General features: G+C 43.6%; 1 protein-coding gene across 26 annotated transcripts in view; it reads left to right on the forward strand.

The window, feature by feature from the left end:
• The window catches only part of LRRFIP1 (LRR binding FLII interacting protein 1), a 109,395-nt gene extending 91,151 nt beyond the window's left edge, over nt 1–18,244 (forward strand). For 16 of the 26 annotated variants that reach the window (XM_032114431.1, XM_032114433.1, XM_032114436.1 and 13 more), the window contains 4 exons: nt 244–336; nt 1,489–1,581; nt 2,047–2,188; nt 3,821–7,512. In XM_032114431.1, coding sequence (XP_031970322.1) covers nt 244–336; nt 1,489–1,581; nt 2,047–2,188; nt 3,821–6,123 — 2,631 coding nt within the window. In that variant the 3' untranslated portion in view covers nt 6,124–7,512. Of the gene's footprint in view, nt 1–243; nt 337–1,488; nt 1,582–2,046; nt 2,189–3,820; nt 7,513–7,589; nt 11,662–12,612; nt 12,731–13,159; nt 13,240–13,852; nt 13,958–15,416 lie in introns of those variants that run through there. The other 10 variants (XM_032114444.1, XM_032114449.1, XM_032114450.1 and 7 more) reach the window with 6 other exon arrangements.
• Nucleotides 18,245–19,626: the final 1,382 nt, after the last annotated feature.

Consider the following 19,626-nt stretch of genomic DNA (forward strand, 5'->3'; position numbering starts at 1 on the left):
CAGCTGTTTGTGGAGATGCAGAGGAAAATAACAGAACTGTATAACTTGTTTTAAGTCATGTTGTGGATAAGAAGATTGTCTTCAGGAGCACAGGTTCTGTTGGGATCTCAGAAACTGTGCATTGCAGATACTCATTTACTTTAGCACCTGACTTTTTTCATTCTTTGCCATCACTGCAATCTTGGCCTTCTTTGTTAACCTGTTACCTGCTTTCTGTCTTCTTGTTTTGCTCCTGCCCCTCAGGAAATCCAACAGCTGCAACAGAAACAGCAGAGCTATGTCAGGGAAATTTCCGATCTTCAGGAGACAATAGAGTGGAAGGACAAAAAAATAGGGGTAGGACTTGTCAACTCCTGAAATCTGTTCCAAGTGGCACTGCCATTCTCCACCTGGTCCTGCTTTTATAAAACCCCATGGATAAAACCCTCCTTAGTGCCTTTGCTTGGTGTGGCTGTCCTAAGATGTTGCCAGTGAAGTAGCAAATAGCAAGTTTTGTCTTTGGCCAGTATCTTAAAATCCAAGGAAAATCTAGCAGCTGGTCTGCTTTCAGACCAAGGGTAATTGATTTGCTGTGCTGCACCATTTGCATTTGCCATATGGAGAAAGGAAGTGCTATTTATAATGCAATTCCATCAGCACTGAATTTTCGCTTATTCAGATTTAATCTGCGGACTGAGCAGAAACGGGAGTGGGATAAAGAGGTAATAGAGCTATTTATAGGCTGTTGGGATGAAAGTCTCCCTTGCTTCTCATCCCTTCCCACCACCTCTTATCAAAGCCACATGGAAGCCCACTCTGGTTTTCTTTTCCAGCTGAACACTAAAAGGCTTCCTGTGAATAGAGCAGGAGAAAGAAATATGGCAGCTTGCCCATGTTTGTGATGTCCAAGAATTTGTAGCAGCTTGAAACTGAAAATTGTCTAATTTTTTTTTTTTCATTGTTCTACTTGTACTTATATAGAAATACTGGGAGGGGGGAGTTTGGTACCAAATATGCATTTGCACATGGTACATCCCAGACCAAGGATGACTTAATGGCAGTTTTCAAATTAATTAAAATGTAAAATAAAAAGGCTCCTGAAATCCAGTGGGTCTACTTCCATGCCCTTCTGTTAACATGTAGGAATGGCATGATGCCTTCAGTGTGCATGCTAAATCCATGTGGATATGGATTAGCTTGTCTAGCAGATAGGAATAAAAAATGGACCCTCATTTGAAGGATCCCTAATGAAGAATTTGGCTCTGAATGTCTTTGGCAGGAATTCTTGGTTATTGAATAAGCTGTGCCTTTCTTGGATTTGAAGTTTCTCTCTCTGTATGCAAACTTGGGCCTTGAATCTGTAAACTCAACCTTTGTCATCTGTGCCCCTTCCATCCGCTGAATATCTTAAATCTGCTCATTCTTGTCTACATTTGCTTTTCATGGCCTTTACTTGTCTCCCTTCCTTTCTTCACATCTCCTCGCCCTCTGTCTGTGTTGGGAACTCAGGCACTAGAGAGGCAGAAAGATTTCTTTGATTCCATAAGGAGTGAGCGGGATGACCTTAGAGACGAAGTGGTTGTGCTGAAGGAGCAACTGAAGGTATGCAAGAGGGATAAAAGAAATTTATATTCATCTGCTGACCCTTTCCCCCTGTTACATCTGGGCAGAAAAATTAAGTCTAGTAGCAGTAACTCAATTTTCATGTTGCCTATAAATTGCCATTTCAGGGATTTTCTATATAAAGTCCTTTCCCCTACTATTGATTGAGAGTTCTTAGTGTAGACTGGAGTCTTAAGAAGTTGTTTTTGTAGGAGACACTTCTCTGAGGAACATCTTATGCAGCAGATTTATGTTTAAAAACAAAAAAAAAGAGCTGGGATCACATGCTTTCTGTCAGGATGGCTGAACTGAGAACTGCAGTATCTGTTCTCCTTCCTGACTTCCAGCCATGTTTAATGGAATGATTGAAGCAATTGTTTATTCAGAGTATCACGGACAAGAGCACTTGACGATCCTTCCCTTTCCGAGCAGCAGGCTCTAAAGCATTGCTTTTGCTTCCCACAGAAACATGGAATAATCCCAGACTCTGATACAGCCACCAACGGGGAGACATCAGACATTCTGGGTAACGAAGGACACTTGGATTCTTCCCGAACTGTTCCAGGCACAACTCAGGCATTAAAGACAGGAGGGGAGGGGATGCTAGGTAAGTGCTGTGTGTCCTTTCAGCCCCTCCTGCCTGTCTGTCCTTCATTCATCCACCTTTGCTTGGATGGGGCAGTTGTTAATGGGACAATTAACACACCACGAAGCATGCTCCTTGTCGAATCACCCCCTGTGCATTTTCCTGCTTCATGTTGATTATCACTCCCAGCGTGTCCGTGCAGTCTCCTCCAGGGGCAAAATTCACTTCTCCTTCAAGGTGACAAAGGATGGGAATACAAATAGGACATTACAGATAAGTAGCAATCATTCCCATCGCCATTTAAACCCCGAATAGGAAAATTGTCCCAGGATAATCCTACTGTTGCTCAGTATTTTGCAGCACATACCTTAAATAATCAGGAAGAAAAGGCGTTTTAGGTTTCTATAAAGAACTTGTATGTGGTTCATTTCTATCCCTGAGAACTGTGTCTGCTTGAACAGCAATGCTGGGCTCTGCCAAAGCACACCAAAGGATAAATTCTTTGCTCCTGGTATCCTGTGGTACTGAACAGTTAAAATTAACACTTCTGCGTTTTTACTCGTTACATTAACACTTAAATTCAAAGGATATAGTTGATGTGGATAGCATTAGGAAGGAGAAATCTGGTTGGCAAAACCTCTTCTATGTGGTGAATGGCCATTTAGAGAACTATTGTACTAGTGTAAGGAAAGGAGGAAATACTTCTAGTTTGTTGGATTTTTGATCTAAATGAACACACTAATAAATAGCAGCAGGCAGCCAATTGTTGCAAGTGCAAGTTCTCTTGCTTTGAGCTTTTGGCTGCTTCTTCCTCACTCAGTTTCTGTGTGGAAACAATGTGGAACACCAAAAACCAAGGTAAGGGTGTATTTTTAAATGTAATGTGTTTTCCGTATCTCCTAATTCTGGTGGGTTTTTTTCAGAAGAGGTACAGCGTAGACTCAAAAACTAACTAACAACAAACACTATTGTTTTAATATCTGTTGCTTGTAAATACAAATTGAAGGAAAACTGTTACAACAAAAATAACCTTCAAAAAACCACAGAAGTCCCCACCCCTTTGGGTGGCTGAAATAAGGGGCACAGATTACCTTAGCTTTGATCTGTGTTGGGAGGTCTGAACAGGCAAACCATTTGCTTGCCAATCAGATTTTACATTCAGTGTCTGTCATGTGCACTGATGATGCCTGTTGGAGATTTTAAAAGCAGAATATGACTGAATAATCCTTCAGTATTCCATTGTAATGGCATCAGACTCCTGCATGAATAGAGAGGTATCAGGGTTGAAGTTGCAGAGAATATTGCTGAGGAAAAACAGTCCTTAGAGGTACATCTGCAAGTATTGCTGTTAAATTGCACTGCTTCAGCCAGTTGTTCTCCTCTACGAAAGCTGTCCTTCCCACAGCCAAGAGCATAAATCTCCTCCTTTACAAAAACACAAGCCAGCACCAGAGACTTCTTGCTTTGAGAGGGTGGTGGTGAGTTTCACTGATCAAACCCCCTGGATCCTTACTAATTCAATCGCTGCTTTGCCTCACATAATTGGCAAAAGCTGATCTTTTATTAACCTGTTCTTCTCATTCTGTCTTTCGGGTTTTAAGTGGGGAGATGCGCTGTGGTGTGGCCCCCTCAACTTTCTCAATGGTCTTTTAGGCAAAGCCAATGAAGTGGAGATGAAAAATGAGATTTTGGAGGATGTGGGGAAAAGAGAAATCTTGCAGAATACTGAGCATGAGGAACACAAAGAGGAGTCTGAGGAAGTACAGACATTGCATGCTGCTGAAAATGCAAAGGCAGAACAAATGGTTGAAGAACGGGACACCCTGCCAACAGTGATGTTACCAGAGAGTAGGTTTGCAGAGCCAGCTCAAAGCCTCACAGAACGTGTGTCAGGGAGCACTTCTTCAAATAGTGATAGTGACACAGATGGCTTGAGAAAGGTCACAGAGTCCCTGGGCACAGCAGTCCAGCAGCCTGAGAGTACAGAGGCTGAACACCATGACTTGAGTGCAAGGACAGACGAGAACTCGGAGCTGGGCTCTCTGCAAGACCACCAGATTTTTGAGACTCCTCAGGAAATGCTTTGTGACTCAGGTACAGAGCAGGACCTGGGAGAAGCCACACTCAAGCAGGAAGAACAAGAGGATCTTAAAAGCAGCCATGCCCTGAGTGATAATGAAATGGATGAAGAATCTGACAGTACAAGTGAGAGCAGTGAGTTGGTTTCTAACCAGGCAGGGCTACCTGAGGGAGCAGTGGCAGGCTTGCTTAGGGAAGAGGGAAATGTGGAGAGTTCCACTCCAGAGGAGCCCCAGCACTCAGAAGAAAGTGCTGACAACAAGGTTGCAAATGAGGAAAAGTTTGTTGTCTGCACTGATGGAAGAAGTGATAAAACAGCAGGTGACAGAACTGAAGAAGATGAGGTTGAGAACACAGTTCAGGGTCAGCCAAGGGAGACTGAGTCTGTGGGTTTAGAGGGGACAGAGTCACATGAAAGGGATGTCCCAGCAGAGTCACTTGAAAAGGAAGGTGGAGAACATCAGGCATTCATCCAACCAGCTTCTTCAGAGGACAGTCCTTCAGCATCACCAGAGGAACCAAGTACAGAAGGTAAAACTGAAGATGAAAGTTCTACAGCTGAGAAGGATGGACAGAAGGAAGAATTAATGGAAGAGCTGGAGGAGTGTTCAGGTTCTACTGAAACAGGCGAGCAAGGTGTGGCATCTGCGGAGGCAGGAGACTGCATTCCTGAGGGAAAGGGAAGTGAGCTGCAGCAGGCACAGCCAGGCACGGAGCTTGTGAGAGAGGTGACCATTCCAGAAACCTATTTAGACCTGAGTCCTTTAGATGAGAAAATTAACGAGTCAGAATTGGATACAGGGGATGAGGCTGGGGAAGGAAAGGAAAGTAGGACCGAATGTGTAGAAGATTTGAATCCAAAGGTAGAAATTCAAACAAGTCAGTGTAGTGAAGAAACAGCAGGTGGTACAGAAGGAGAGAAAAATGTTCCTTTAGAAGGTGAAGTGCAGAAGGTGGTTAAACAGGTAGAAGGTGAATCTGAAGAGGAGTCAGCTGTAGGTGTTACTGTAACTACTGAAAGCAAAGCCAGTAAAGAAACACGGAAAGAAAATGAGCAAGAGGTAGAGCTTGCAGACCACCCTGGTGGGGAATTTGCTTCTGAGGAAGGTGCAAATAATTCCCTGGCACAGAAGCTTGTGCAAGATGAAAATGTTAGTGAACAAGTTAAATTGGAGGAAGGTGCAAATAATTCCCTGGCACAGAAGCCTGTGCAAGATGAAAATGTTAGTGAACACGTTAAATTGGAGGAAGGTGCAAATAATTCCCTGGCACAGAAGCCTGTGCAAGATGAAAATGTTAGTGAACAAGTTAAATTGGAGGAAGGTGCAAATAATTCCCTGGCACAGAAGCCTGTGCAGGGTGAAAACATTAGTGAACAAGTGGAATTGGAGGACCAAGCAGAGGAAAGCCTGGAAGATGATGGTGATGCATTTGATTTTGATGAAGAGTCAAATCAAATATTAGAATCTAATGAAAAATGTGATGGAGAGAAAGCTGATACACAGGGAGAAGAGAGTGATGGAGCAAATGGTGCTGTTGGAAAAACTGCCCACACGGACAAAGCGGGAGAGGGAACAGACAAAATGGAAACCAAAGATGCCTTGACCGAAGGTGAAGTCTTGCAGCATAAAAAAGATGAGCCCAAAGAAACATGGTGCTTACAAGGGGAAGCGTTGGGGAAAACTGATAAGGAGGCTGATGTGGAGGAAGAGGAAATCAAAGTATCAGATTCTAGTAAAGTGGAGAAATTACAGGATCAAGATGTTTTGGAACAGGATTTGCAAAGTGCTGGCATTAAGAGGGCTGAAAGCAGGGAGGATTTGCAGGCTGGTAGAAAGAGTAAGGGTAGATCCAGAGATGACTGTACAATCTCCTGAGTTCAGAATCTCAAACCTACACGAGTTCGTGCCCTGTGACCAGTCCCAGGACACAAACATGCCCTTTGCACAAGACATCAGACCTTGGAATACTCTCAGAGCTTTTTCTTTGTAGGTAACTCAGCATAAAAATGTGTATGTGGTAATGATGCAAGTATTAAGTTATTCACTGTCGTACCCAGCCACGAGAAATCATGACTGGGTTTGGTTTTGCTGTGTCTCAGGTTGAAAGCTTATCACCTACTGAGGAAGCTTCACAAATTGCCTGTTCAAACTATCATGCAATTAAAGTACCTCTAGTGTGGATAGCTGCTCCTGGGGAATTTCTATAGGATTTTTTTTATTCTAGCCTCGTTGATCAATATCTTGAATGTACATTTGGCCTTTGTGAACTTATGCACATTATGCTTGCTTGTACTTAGATCTATAGCAAGTGCATTAACACTTCATGAAGGAACTCAGCAAATCAGCCACAGTGATGGTGAAACTTCTTTCAGAATGATTAAAGCCTATGAACGAATCTTTTTTTTTAATATGAAAAAAAAAAGATATTTTCATTCCACTTTGTGTTACTTCTTATATGGTCATATTCCAAAATATAGTTAGATCACTGTGAATCTGCTTAGTCTGAGCACTTTGGAAGAGCAATATGCAGTTTGGAGAAAGTGCAACATACAGGTCTTCGTTTGCTGAAAGGAATAAATATATACATGTTTACTTCATCTAGGCACTTTGCACCACAATAGGCCTTTTACACCATGTCTCACATGGGGTTTTTATTTTTTCCAGAGAAAGTGTCAATACACACTGTAATGTGTGCTTAAGTTTGCTATCAAGTACTGTCTACATATGAATATATAAAATACCTATTTTTCCAAGAAGATTTTTGCTTAAAATTGCATTTTCTTACTGCATTATATTTTTTTGCAAATTCTGATTCTGAAAGAATGTTTTTATCTCTGAAACAAGTCTTACCTCTTCCCTTCTGGAAAGAAGGTAACTTGGCATGTCTTAACTCTTGCTGGATATCAGACCAAAGACGACTGTTGTTTTGTGTGCTAGCCCCCCTGTGCCTTTTGGAAAAGCTGGATTGCTTTGAATTGCTGGCATAAATTGGGCTCTTGGACTCCCTTGCTGTATTTCTTCTTGCAGCTCTGCTAGTGCTTGGGAGGAAGAGGTTGTTTTGCATATATAAATATTCATTTAAAGTGTTAAGCAATGAATGTCCCAAGGGAATGTAAATCGATGGGGGGTGTGGGCTGTGGAAGGCTGTATTTGTGTTGATGTTACAAAGTTGTCAGAGCACAGACAGACTGCAAAATTTGAAGATGTATATCAAAATGTACTGCTGTATATAATTTAAATAAACATATTTTATACTTTAAAGTACCTGTCCAGAGCACTGTTTCTAAACCTGCATAAGTAGTTAATTAAACCTGTATCATTTCAACACCATTTTTCTGCAGCTTTTGTTCAATTTATTGCCTTGTGCTACGTAGCTACAAGAGCCATCTCCCTAGGACTGGGCAGCTTCGGGGTTTGAGCACCTTGAATATGTGATGGCACCTTAACTGTAGAGCACTAACAGGTCTGTAACCCTGTAACTCCTTTCTTGTGGCTTCTCTCCAACTTAACAGCAGATCCACCATGGTTTCTGTAAGTATTGGCAGCTGTTCCTAAGGGGTTACACTAAATGCTAATCCAAAAAGTCATAGATCTTATAAGCATTTCTTATTAGCATGTAGCAGTGTTTATTTAAAGATTTGGCTCTGCTATACTCTCAACAGTAATATATGGTTTAATGTTGGAAGTGGGTTTTAACTGTTAAATAGACTTAAATAGATGATTAAGTGTTCTTACCAGGCTTCACCTGTACTGTGGATGGATCTACCAGGGTGAAATTCAGCACATGCCATTATATCCTGTGTTTCTTATGAGTTCATTTCTGATTTTAACTAGTTTTTCCACTTCAGAAAACAAAGCGTTTTTAAGAGAATTCCTTCTTAAAGACAAGTCACAGGAGCAGAAACACCTGCAATCTTACCTGTCCATGTACCGGTTTTGATCCCAATCCCGGTGTAACTGGGAGCAAGAACGTGGAGAGGCAGTGCAGAGTAGCTGGTGTGCCAGAAATCCATCCTGGAGTGTCGAAAATGAGTATGTGACCCAAGGATGAAACCTTTGTCTTCCAGAATAACCCCAAATGCTCACTGGGTTTTCTGGTCATCACCTAGTGGCACATAAATCCTGTAGCCCAGGTTTGTGCATATCTGAATTCAGAGCTAGCCTGAAATGCTTTCAAAAGCAGTATCTCAAGAAACGTACTTGGTAAAAAAGGGGAAAAAACAGTGAAAAGGTCTTGGTCAGTATCTTCTTTACTATAGAGAAGAAGAGTCCTCCTGTCCCCCTCAGAATTGTACTGCAAGCTGGTGTCTTCCAAATCCTGTGCTGTCCCTGGCAGTGCCCCTCTTCTGAGAAAGACAGGAAGGCATTTTCTCATCATCCAAAATAAACGGACAGATCTGGAGAAGGAGTACTGCCCAGCCTGCTCTGAGAGTTGGATCGTTGCAGGCTGTTCTGAATAGCTGCTTGGGGCTGGGATTTCATGGGATGCCTTTTCATCCTCCAAGAGCAGTTTACCCCTTTCATTGACATCAGGGTTAGTTTCTTCCTGGGCCACACATCATGTAAATCAGCCAGGTAAAACCAGCTGCTTCCCATCCCATGCTCCCCTCCAAGTGGAAAGAGGGTCTGTGGCTGATTTGGGAATGTTTGGTGCCACTGGAGCAACCTCTGAGTAAGCAATGCCTTGAGTCACCTGCAATGCCAAGGCAGTGGGAACAGTCACTGGACTTAGAAACCATGGCAGAAGACAGTGGTCAGCACCATCCTCACCCCTCTGTGTCCTGCTCCCTCACAGGCCCCATCTCCTCCTCAGTCCTCTGTTAAACTCCTTGGCATGTGTAGGCCATGAACTGGTGCAGTGAGTACCCTGGAATCACATTTCCAAAGTTAAGTGAGGTGAATGTCACACTCTAATTATTCACTGTAGTATCTTTGTATGTGGAATAAGGCTAATGATTGTTACAGATGAGAATTTTAATTAGCTGCTTCCTGTCCTGATTGAGTAGATTGTTCTTTTCTGCTCACCTGTTCTCAAGGTCCTCAGATCCTTGATTTGTTGGAAAAAGGTCTCCTAAATGCAAAATTAAGGTGACCCTGCAGAGTAAGTTTTCTGTGTTAATGTGGGGATTTAAGATAAGTGAAACCCAAGAGACCCTCATCTCTACAGGCAGAAAACTTCTCTATGTGAATGGCAATTTTTTAGCAAATTAATTTTTCCCTGATCTGGTAAGTCTTGCTGTCAGCATGTCCCAATGGGGTGCACAGATGTCCATAATGAGGGCAGAGAGAACTGAGGGTGAGATCAGACTTGAAGGTTCATCCCAAAATGCATCCTTTTTGCAGGGAAAGGGGTTTGGGAAGGCCGGTGTGCTTCCTCACTGGAAGCTGGAAGAAGTGTCCTTTCTTCAGGCAGGCAGATTTCACCCCAAAGCAGTGGTTGTGTTAGTGAAAGTCACAACTAAACTATTTTCAGGATCAAAGTGTGTTACTGGGCCCCTTTGCAGTCAGTCAGTTTGGGCTAATTTTGTAGTGGCCTAAAGGTTTCCTGCTGCACCAGTCCTCATTCTCTTTCCAGTCCTTGGAAATCCATTTCTCAGTCTTTGCTGACTTGTGAATCCCAACACAATCTCTTGAGTCCATGCATCTCCAACCTGTTTGCTGTTCTTGCTTTCTTCATTGACCTTTATTTTTCTTCCATATCCTTCATCTTTTGCAGAATTTCTTTCTTAAGTTTTATTTCCTTCCCATACAGATCTGTGAAATTGTTTTACTGTTTTGAAGGGGTTTATACTTGTACATTTTGGTTACGGGTGGTATTTACAAAAAAAGTGGTTTGGGTTTTTTTGGTTTTTTTCGTATCAGTGCTCAGGTGTAACAATGTTGGGTGTGTTACAAATGGATGAAAAACAACAAAAGAATAGGACTTCAGGAGGTTCAAAATTAATCCATAGATCTGCTGACCTGGGATGTCACGCTAAGATCTGTATTTGGGTATTGCATCAGAAGCCAAGGTAAAGGTTTTATTCCACGCTCTGGAATGGGACTGTATGGGAGCGTGTGTACCCAGGAGGGGAATGACATACCACGTTAATGGACTCTACATGTCTGCTGTACAGAGGGACTTCCACTGGGAAACCAGTTTTCCCTGTGATTTGGTTCAATACAGACTCTTGATTCCCTTTAAGTGCATGTGCTAACAAGAAAAAAGGGAGAACCACAAGACTTTGGCCCGTTCAGGAGTTGTCAGCAAAGAAGAAATGGTATTTTTAAAGCTCTTCAAAAATATTTAAGTTTGCCTTTCAACAGAATTTACCTGATAAAAGCCCACCAGGCTCTTATGTGTCATTTATCTTGCTTTCCTAAAGTTTACAAACAAATCTTTTTCTTGAGTGACCTTTGGATTTTAACCATTTAATCAGCAGGCCAGACCTCAGCTGTGGAGTTGAGCTCTGAACAGCCAGGGCTCTGCACTGCTGGCAAGGGAGGACAGCTGAATAAACCTGCAGTGAGACCCAGCTGAGGTCAACAGATCCTCTTCTAATGAGTGTATTTGAATGTGATGTTCCAGTGTACTCCTGCCTGAGGTGTACCTGAAAAAACTGAGCTTGCTAATTCATGAGGTCATTTGGGTGGTAAAAACATGTGTGAACACCTGCTAAAATGCTTTCACGTTTTGCAGCCCTTAATGGGGAAGGAAAAAATTACTTGGTTGTAGTTGTCTTTTCCAGTTGTCTCATTCTGTAGAGTGCACTTTATTAATGAAGGCTGCACATACCCATGTGCTGATCTGTAGCACTTCCAAGTCCACGTGTAGCACAGAAGTTGGTGCAGATTGTCCATTGCCTCTTGATGCTTGACCTGGAGAATTGACAATGAAGAGAAAAGAGAGTTTTACCAGACTGCTGCGTTCGAAACACAAATAATTTAATGGGCAAATGTTTTTCTGGTCATAATATTGGAGATGAAATGTCACTGGGGAAGAGTTAAAGTGCTGAGAATGTGCTTAGCTGTGATTATAGGTGTTTACAGTATTGTCATTGTATTAAACTGTCAAGATTTGTGAGATTTTGTGTTGCAGTTGTGCTTGACCCTAGAGTTCTTGCATGCTAACCTAACGTAGAAGATTAGCCTCTTTGCATGCAGCTGGCTGCTGCTACTGGCGGGACAAGCATGTTCTGTGAGAATGACATAACTCCCCTGGCTGCAGCCCCCTGCCAGCCCTGTCTGGGCCTCGTGTCCTGTGGTACGTGCCCTAACTCCCCCCATCAGTAGATCACTAACCTTAACGGTTCAGTCACGTGTCTCAGATGCGCTCCCTGATTGCCGCGCCATCAATCAGCGCTGAACTCTCCCTTTTCTCTTCCAGACAGGCTGAAAAAGCTCATTGATGAACGGGAGTCCTTGCTAGACCAGGTAAGCACAGGGGAAGTGAAATTCTCTTACCAAATCATTAATAACAACAGCAAAGGATTAAGAAAATGAAAATAACCCCCAACACAAGGGGTAGAGCAGCAGTGCTGCTGTCTGGTTGCTCCAGCTGCCTTGCTGGCCACTCTATTCTTCCTCCAAAACATTCCTCCTGTGGGTTAGCTCAGGATACATGGAAGATACAACACAGTGTGCATGCACCAAGCTGTCACGTTCAGTGTCCTCGGCCACCTGAAACTTCCTCTGCAGGACCATTTCTGAATAATAACCCTTCAGACTGGCCAAGCCCAAGGGAAAAACAGGCATGGCTCAGAAACTGTAGAAGCAAATTTTCTTTCCAAGAGTAAGCCCTCCCCTTTGCTGAGTCTGTGGGTAATGCGCCATTTGGAAAAATATGTTGGAGGAATTGCAGATGGGTAAAGAGCAATTAAAGGAATTATTGCCGGTACCATGGTATTCCATAGTGGCTATAAAGCTTATTCAAAAAACTTCAGCTGGTCTGTTGCCCTGCAGGACACTCTGTGCTTTCATTTATGCTCAATGACCTTGGCCTTGAGACTTGCACACAACCAAACACAGCTTTGGGAGTTCTTAAGAATGTTTTACATCAATGTGCCTGCAGAAGATTTATGGCTTTTCTAATAAACCAGTCATCTTTCACTCATTGTTTTGGTCCTGAACTTGTACATAAGCACTGATGTGTAAAATACCACGAATCATTTGCCAAAAGAGTTTCTAGGATGTTATTTTGTAACAAAAGGGTTTTTTCAATTTAGGTTTAAAACATATATAATTACTTAGATATGTTATTTCTATTATATTTTTATAATATAATAATTTATTATATATTATGTATTATAATAGTTTTATAATACTGGAGTGAATTTGAGCGATAATTTCCCTTAGTGATTTTAGTAACTGTTTTGTGTCCTTCAGATCAAAAAATTGAAGGGACAACTGGAAGAAAAGCAAAGGAATGGCAAGATGGAAAATACCCAGTCAGAAGATGAAGTTCTGGAAAACGGGACAGATGTGCACATGATTGACCTCCAAAGTGAGCTGTATTTTGATTTTAAGAGAATTTCGTGCCCTGCATGTGAGTGAGAAAATGTATCCGTACAATAATAACCACATGGCTCTGAGTAAGAATGAGCCTTCGGTTCCAAGGGAGCTTCAGCCTGGGAGCAGCCATGCACCTCTACAGAGGTGAGGGAATTAGGAGCCTTTGTTTAAGATTGCAGTTGGACATCTCTGTTATTGCTCCTCAGGAGAGCTGGGGTGAGTTCAGATTAATCTGCCTTCAGAGTGGTTGTCAGGGAATCAGGCAGGACTGGGAATGGTGCCTCTCTGCTGGGCACTTACTGAGAGAACTACTCTCCTGCTGCCCCATGGAGATCCCTGATGCATGGAAATTTTATGACAGACTTGTTAGAAACTGTTCACACTTGTTCTGCCATCTCTGATAAATCTGCAATTCTTTTAGGAGATGCCAACAGACAGATCAGTGATCTCAAATTTAAACTAGCAAAGTCTGAGCAAGAGATAACAGCATTGGAGCAGAATGTAAGTTTTTGGCTTGTTCTGTTTGTTCAGGCATGGTGAGAATACAAAGTGTATTTTGATAAATTATAAATGAAATTGTGATTTTTCTCTTAAAAAGAGACATGGGAGTGTTGGAGCATGAGGGCTACGATGACATTTATGTATGGGGAAGAAGGAATATATTACTCCTCTGTACTGAAGGAAGAATGTTCAAAGACAGAAGTACCTGATGAACTCTGCAGAACACTTCCTTATGCCTAGCTATCAGCAAGTTTTAAATGGGTCCCAGCATGTGATGTGGTAGAGATGGGTTTTATACACAGCTGTTCCATTTTGATTGTTTGCTCTTGTCCAGAGTGCATCAGCAATGCTCTTGCTAAGAGAAATTTAGTCAGTGGACTGTATTTTTTGTTGCTGGAAGCATATTAGATAGGGATATGTGTAAACGGCCGGGAGTAAGTTACTGTTGCCAGGCTTCCTTGGTGTATGGTTTTTATTCCCTGAAAATGTGCCTTTGTTTTATCAAAGAGGAGTCAGCATCTCTCTGGTTATTCCTTGAGTACTTGTGGAAGAGTAAAGCTTCAGAGTAACTTCTTGGTACAGCTTCTAATCCCAGCCTTTGCCTTCCCCTCAGGTAATACGACTGGAAGGCCAGGTAGCCCGATACAAAACTGCTGCTGAAAATGCTGAGCGAGTAGAAGACGAACTGAAGGCAGAGAAACGCAAACTGCAGAGAGAGGTAACTCCACCTGCAAGCTGTCACAGGTCAGCTCGCTCCATGTGGGGAAACCTGCCTCTCCGGGGTGTTCTAGAGGAGGAACCACCCTTCTTGGCACAGCAAGGAAAAAGCATCTAATTTTTTTTATTGCTTTAGTTACTCCTTCTAAAAGTGCAACCAAACTTGCAGCACTCAAACTGGAGTAACAGTCATGGCTGTGAGCTCCCACTGCCTTTTCACTATTCCTTCCTGAAGTGACTTGCTAAAGGGATGCGAGTTGTTCTTTGTGATCCTGTTTTTCTTGCTCTGCCAATCTGTTCACGCCTGTTTGGGGTAGTGTGGCTGTCCGCAGACTCTGTCCATGCCTGTGTCTCTTAGAGCCTCAATACCTTTATCAGCTTCTCTCACACTGCCTCCTGAGGCATTTCTTTTTTTCTTATTCAGTGTGGCTCCTTGCTTGCTCTAAATACTCCTTGTGCTTTGCTGCCTGTAAATATTGCTCTGTGCAGTCCACCTCTCTTTCCCTACCCTAACCCCGTGGTGGGTTTTACAGGAAACTGAGGCTCCAAGTCACAGCTGTGGATATAGTTCTGGGAACCAGAAACATAAAAGCTGAGCAGTGAGACAGGTGTACATCACCCAGAGCCTCGTGCCTCTGGATTGAGGGAAATTCTGTGAAGCAGCATCTCCTGTTCCACAGGAGTAGCCTTCTGTTCATGCTGACTGCCTCAAAACACATGCTTCTATCAAGCCAAATCACAGAATGACAGAATGACTGGGTTGGAAGAGACCTTCAAGGTCACCGAGTTCAACCCATGCCCTAACACCTCAACTAAACCGTGGCACAGAGTGCCACATCCAGGTTTTTTTTAAACACATCCAGGGACAGTGACTCCACTACCTCCCCAGGCAGATGATGCCAAAGCTTTATCACTCTTTCAGTGAAAAAAACTCTTCCTGACATCCAGCCTAAATTTCCCTTGGCGCAGCTTTGAGACTCTGTCCTCTTGTTCTGTCAGTTGTTTCCTGGAAAAAGAGACCAATCCCCACCTGACTACAACCACCTTTCAGGGAGTTGTAGAGAGTGATAAGGTCACCTCTGAGTCTTCTTTTCTCCAGGCTAAACAACCCCAGCTCCCTCAGTCATTCCTCTGTAGGGCTTGTGTTCCAAGCCTTTCACCAGCCTTGTCACCCTCCGTTGGACACATTCAAATCCAGGCTTGGGAGACCACATTTCTTCTTAACTTGGCCTTCTTTGTTCAACTTTCTGTAAAGACCCTGGGTTCTTGGTAGTGTGCTTAAATACCTGTGTGTGTGTGTGACCTTCAAAGCAGTTTAACTCTGCTAAAGGAATTTCCAACTGCTTTATGCTCCAAGTTGATATGGTCAGTTAGAGTTGGTAACTTGCTTGCTTTGCCTTTGGAAAGGGATAACACGGTGACAGTTACAGGGTTTTTTTCTGCTTCCTTCCTTCCTTCAGCTTCGTTCAGCACTGGATAAAACCGAAGAGCTGGAGGTCAGCAATGGCCACCTGGTGAAGCGGCTGGAGAAGATGAAGGCCAACCGGAGCGCTCTGCTGTCCCAGCAATAGCCACCCCCTCCCACGGGAACCACCACTACTTGGAACCGGAACGATGTCGCAGCTGCTTCTGTGTCCTGCTGCCCGGGACACTTCGTGTCATTGCCTTCTGAGATCAGGCCACCCCAACATCTGCTCCGTGCCTCCCAGCCAGGGTCTCCCTGCGCAGATCCAAGCCTGCTGCACTACATCCATAGGAGGAGCTGATCCAAGTGGCTGTGCCCGCAGGAGCCCTTCCACACCGAGCTCTGGGGACATTCGAAGTACAATACATAAGAAGCACATGGAATTCTCCATCCAGAGGGCACAGCAGCCATTTATTGCCATTTAAAATGGCACTCAAAGAAAACACTTTGACTGGAATTTTGTGTCTTGCTGAAAATTTTAAAACAAACACTGTAAGTTTGGGACTTTGCTCATGACAGTATCTGTAATTTAGTGACTACAGTAGAGTTATTCATAGTAGGTTTTTCATTTACAAATCACTGTGGAACCACAAGCCATTACAAAGCAAAACTCCTTCAGTGGAAACCATGGAAGAAGATGGTCTTGGAAGCAAAAGTGACCTTAAATGACTTTGCCAATAAAACAAATGTGTTTGGAGGGATTTTTGCACCAGTAGAATCGTGAGACTCTTTTATTTCAGGGTAAATAGGCAATAGCTTCATTGCATCTTCAATTTTTATTTGTATTATTTAATCCCTACTCTTGGAGTTGAAGTAAATGACTTTTAAAGGATGTAAGGTTGCATTACTAAACCAGCATAAGGCCGTGTTTTCAGAAATGGTGGGGTTTGCACTCAGATCACTCTCTTTGGTGCATTTATCAAAGCAAGTGTCATTTGCTTAAACAAAGTATGTAATGGGTTTTTTACATCAGAAACTATCTACTGGTCCGTGACCTAATAGAAAACGATGCCGCTACAAAATACAAGTCTGATTTTTAAAAGAGCAACTGATAAGTAAAGAAGCACTTTAGAAAATATTACTGCCTATGGGTTTTCTACAACTACAGAAGTAGCGAGTTATTTCCTTCTGAGATCATTGCGAAGGTTTTCCACTTCTCATGCAGAGCAGAGTAACCAATTAAGATGTTGCAGGCAATTCTTGTGTGTGTAGAGATGGCACACGACTGGCACTACAGCTCTGGTTTATTGGAACTCATTCTGAATGTACTACTCAAAGGAGAGCAGCAGCTGCCTGAGGAATAAAGCTGCCCATCCCACATCAGCCCTAACAGGAAAGCCAGTCCCTTTGGGATCTGCTCACGTGGTGAAGCAGCATCTGCTGTTCCATGGGAGCAACCTTGACTGCCTCAAGAGGTTCTACCAAGCCAAATCTAGACCCAGGAGATCACATTTCTTCCTAACTTGGTCTTCAGACCCTGCGATCCAGGTCTTTCCTCAGCCTCTTCCTCGCAGATGGGAGGTTAGAGTAGGAACCGCTGCTATTCTCAACGCAAGGGGATCGCTGGTATCTTCCTCGAGCACCTTCACAAATTAAATAAACCAAAACCACTGTCTGAATGTGTTTCTCTGGTTTGGCTAGAAAACAACACCCTCGTCTTCATCTCTTCCAAGTGCACAAGGAAATCTAGGAATGAAGTACTGAAATTATTATTCCAGGAAAAGGATGAAGAAGGCTTTTTTTTTGTGCCCCTGGCAAATTAAGTATGTCCTTGTTGATGAAATGTGGTGAAACATGGGGATGGAAGGAATCTTTTAAAATTAAATTTCCACTCCAGTTAGGGCTTTGGGTTCATTTTTTTTTAAATTGTTTTTGAGAGGAACATTCAGGTGCAGAGCCAGGTTTCTTGTGGAATACCTCAAAATGGCTGTGGATACCAATTTACAATTTGCTGTGCTTGACTTGTGTAATTTCTGGTGTACAAAGCCTCCGGGGCCTAAAAAACAAGCTAAGGGATTTTCAGAACGCAAACAAACGTGCTAAATACAACACCTTACCAATGGTAAGGTGCGTGATTGCCACCAGTCATCTTTTCATTTGTGGCAGCAGTGAAAGCCGCCTCTCCTGGCAAGGTTCAGGAGAAACAACCCAGCAACCAAGTCTTGGTCCAAAAGGCAAAAAACAACACTTTGTTCATCAAAAAGGGATGTGTTTATCATTTCGAAGTAGATTTCATCTCGCACCCCATAAGCATTAACCTCATGACGGAAATCAGATGTGTATTTCAACCTGGATATGCTCTTAGTAGAAACCTTTGTGTGTGATAAAGTAGGTGAATGTTGAAGCCACATTTTCCACCCCTCTCCCCTGACTTCCAGTATGACTTAGCGTTAGAATAAGGGAAGAAAAAGAACTGGTTGGTTTACTGCAAACTGTTCTATGTTTTTCTGTGAAGAATGTACAACAACAGGGCTTTGAATGGTAAGAATAGCACATGTCCCAATCCTTTTATTTGAGCTCCAAATGAGAGCACCTTGGTACCCTGAGAGCGGGACCGAGGTGGCGGCAGCCGGGCGAGGAACAGCTCCTGGGGGAACCAGGATAGGTTTTCCTATAGCTTCTGTTTCAATTTGCTACCCTCTGTTTTATTTTCAAATGTTAAATGGCTTTTATCGTTTGCAAATGGAATGTTACCCAAAATGTTTTTGTTTTGGTTTGGTTTTTTTTTCCCCAATTGCTCTGTTAGGAGATGTGAGCGTGGAAAAGGAAATTCATTATGAGCAGAACTCGCCAATAAAATGTCACTTGTTTGGGTAGTTTTTATGGAGTGGTCTGTCCATGCTGTTGTTACCAGTACAAATTCTCTTGGAAAATACAGACTTTTTGGGTGATACGGGTGTAACAGCTCGTTTTCCTTTTCAACACGTTGCTGCAGGATCACACCAAACATGAGCAGCACTGGTTGGGAAATGTACAAATTCAGGGGCTTGTGTGGCTGAGGGCACTGGTGTGAGACATACCTCCAAACATCAACATTTTTAATGGCAGGCTGCACATACACCTCCAGATATCAACATTTTTAGTGGCAGGGTGCACCTGCACCTCCAAATTTTGACATTTTAATGGCCAGGTGCAATTGGGGAGTACAGAGACAGCCTCCCATCAGGAGAAATCTGAAGGCTGTTCCTAACTGGATTAATTCTCCGCTTTTATTTATGGTGAACACAGAGGTAACCCACAAAGTAGCTTTCCCTGGAAGAATCCTTCACAGCACAAAGTCTCCATCACAACAGGAGGCAGCTTGGATCATCAAAAATATGTTATTTTAGTATTAAATGTCCTCTTGCCCTGATGTGTTGCCAGAGTGGTCACTTACATGAAAGGGACTAAGGCACTCCTCGTCTTGGCTTTAGATGCTCTAAACCATCGCATGCGGTTGGAGGTTCGTTGTAGGCAGCTGAGTGATGTTTTACACACTCTATTCCAACCTCTATACATATGTGTTTAAAGGAAGAAGCAGAGCCCCTTGCACAAGTAACATGTACCTGTGTGGCAGGTAGGTGCCTGTGTTTACCTCCGCTCCTGTAGCGCGCGCCTTCAGGCTGAAAACTTTCGGGTAGGTTTTAATATGTGCCAGAGGAGGTTTGAGGTGGGTATTAGGAAAAGTTCTTCCCCCAGAGGGTGGTTGGGCACTGAACAGGCTCCCCAGGGAATGGTCACGGCCCCAAAGCAGAGTTCAAGGAGCTGCCAGAGTTTGGACAATGCTCTCAGGCACAGGGTGGGATTGTTGGGGTGTCTCTGCAGGTCCAGGGGTTGGACTCAATGATCCTTGTGGGTCCCTCGCAGCTCAGGATATTCTGTGATTCTGGAGTAGCCGTACAAGGGCTGCTGCGCTCCCTCCCCGCCGGATGCGCTTCGGTCTCTCAGTGCTCAGCGGCGGGAGAGCCGTGAGGGGAGGGAAGGGACCGGGAGGGGACACGGCGGTACCGATTCTGAGGGGATATGGCGACACCGACACTGAGGGGACACGGCGGCACCACCTTTTGAGGAGATACGGCGCTACCGATTCTGGGAGAAAATGGCGGCACCGACTCTGAGGGGAAGGGGGAGGAGCCGCGCGCGGCGAGAGCGGGCTCCGCGCCGGCCAATCAGGCGTCGGAGCGCTGCCCGCCGCAGCCAATGAGCCGCGTGTGGGACGCGGGCAG

Source organism: Corvus moneduloides, chromosome 7, assembly GCF_009650955.1.
Source record: "Corvus moneduloides isolate bCorMon1 chromosome 7, bCorMon1.pri, whole genome shotgun sequence".
Classification (NCBI taxonomy): domain Eukaryota; kingdom Metazoa; phylum Chordata; class Aves; order Passeriformes; family Corvidae; genus Corvus; species Corvus moneduloides.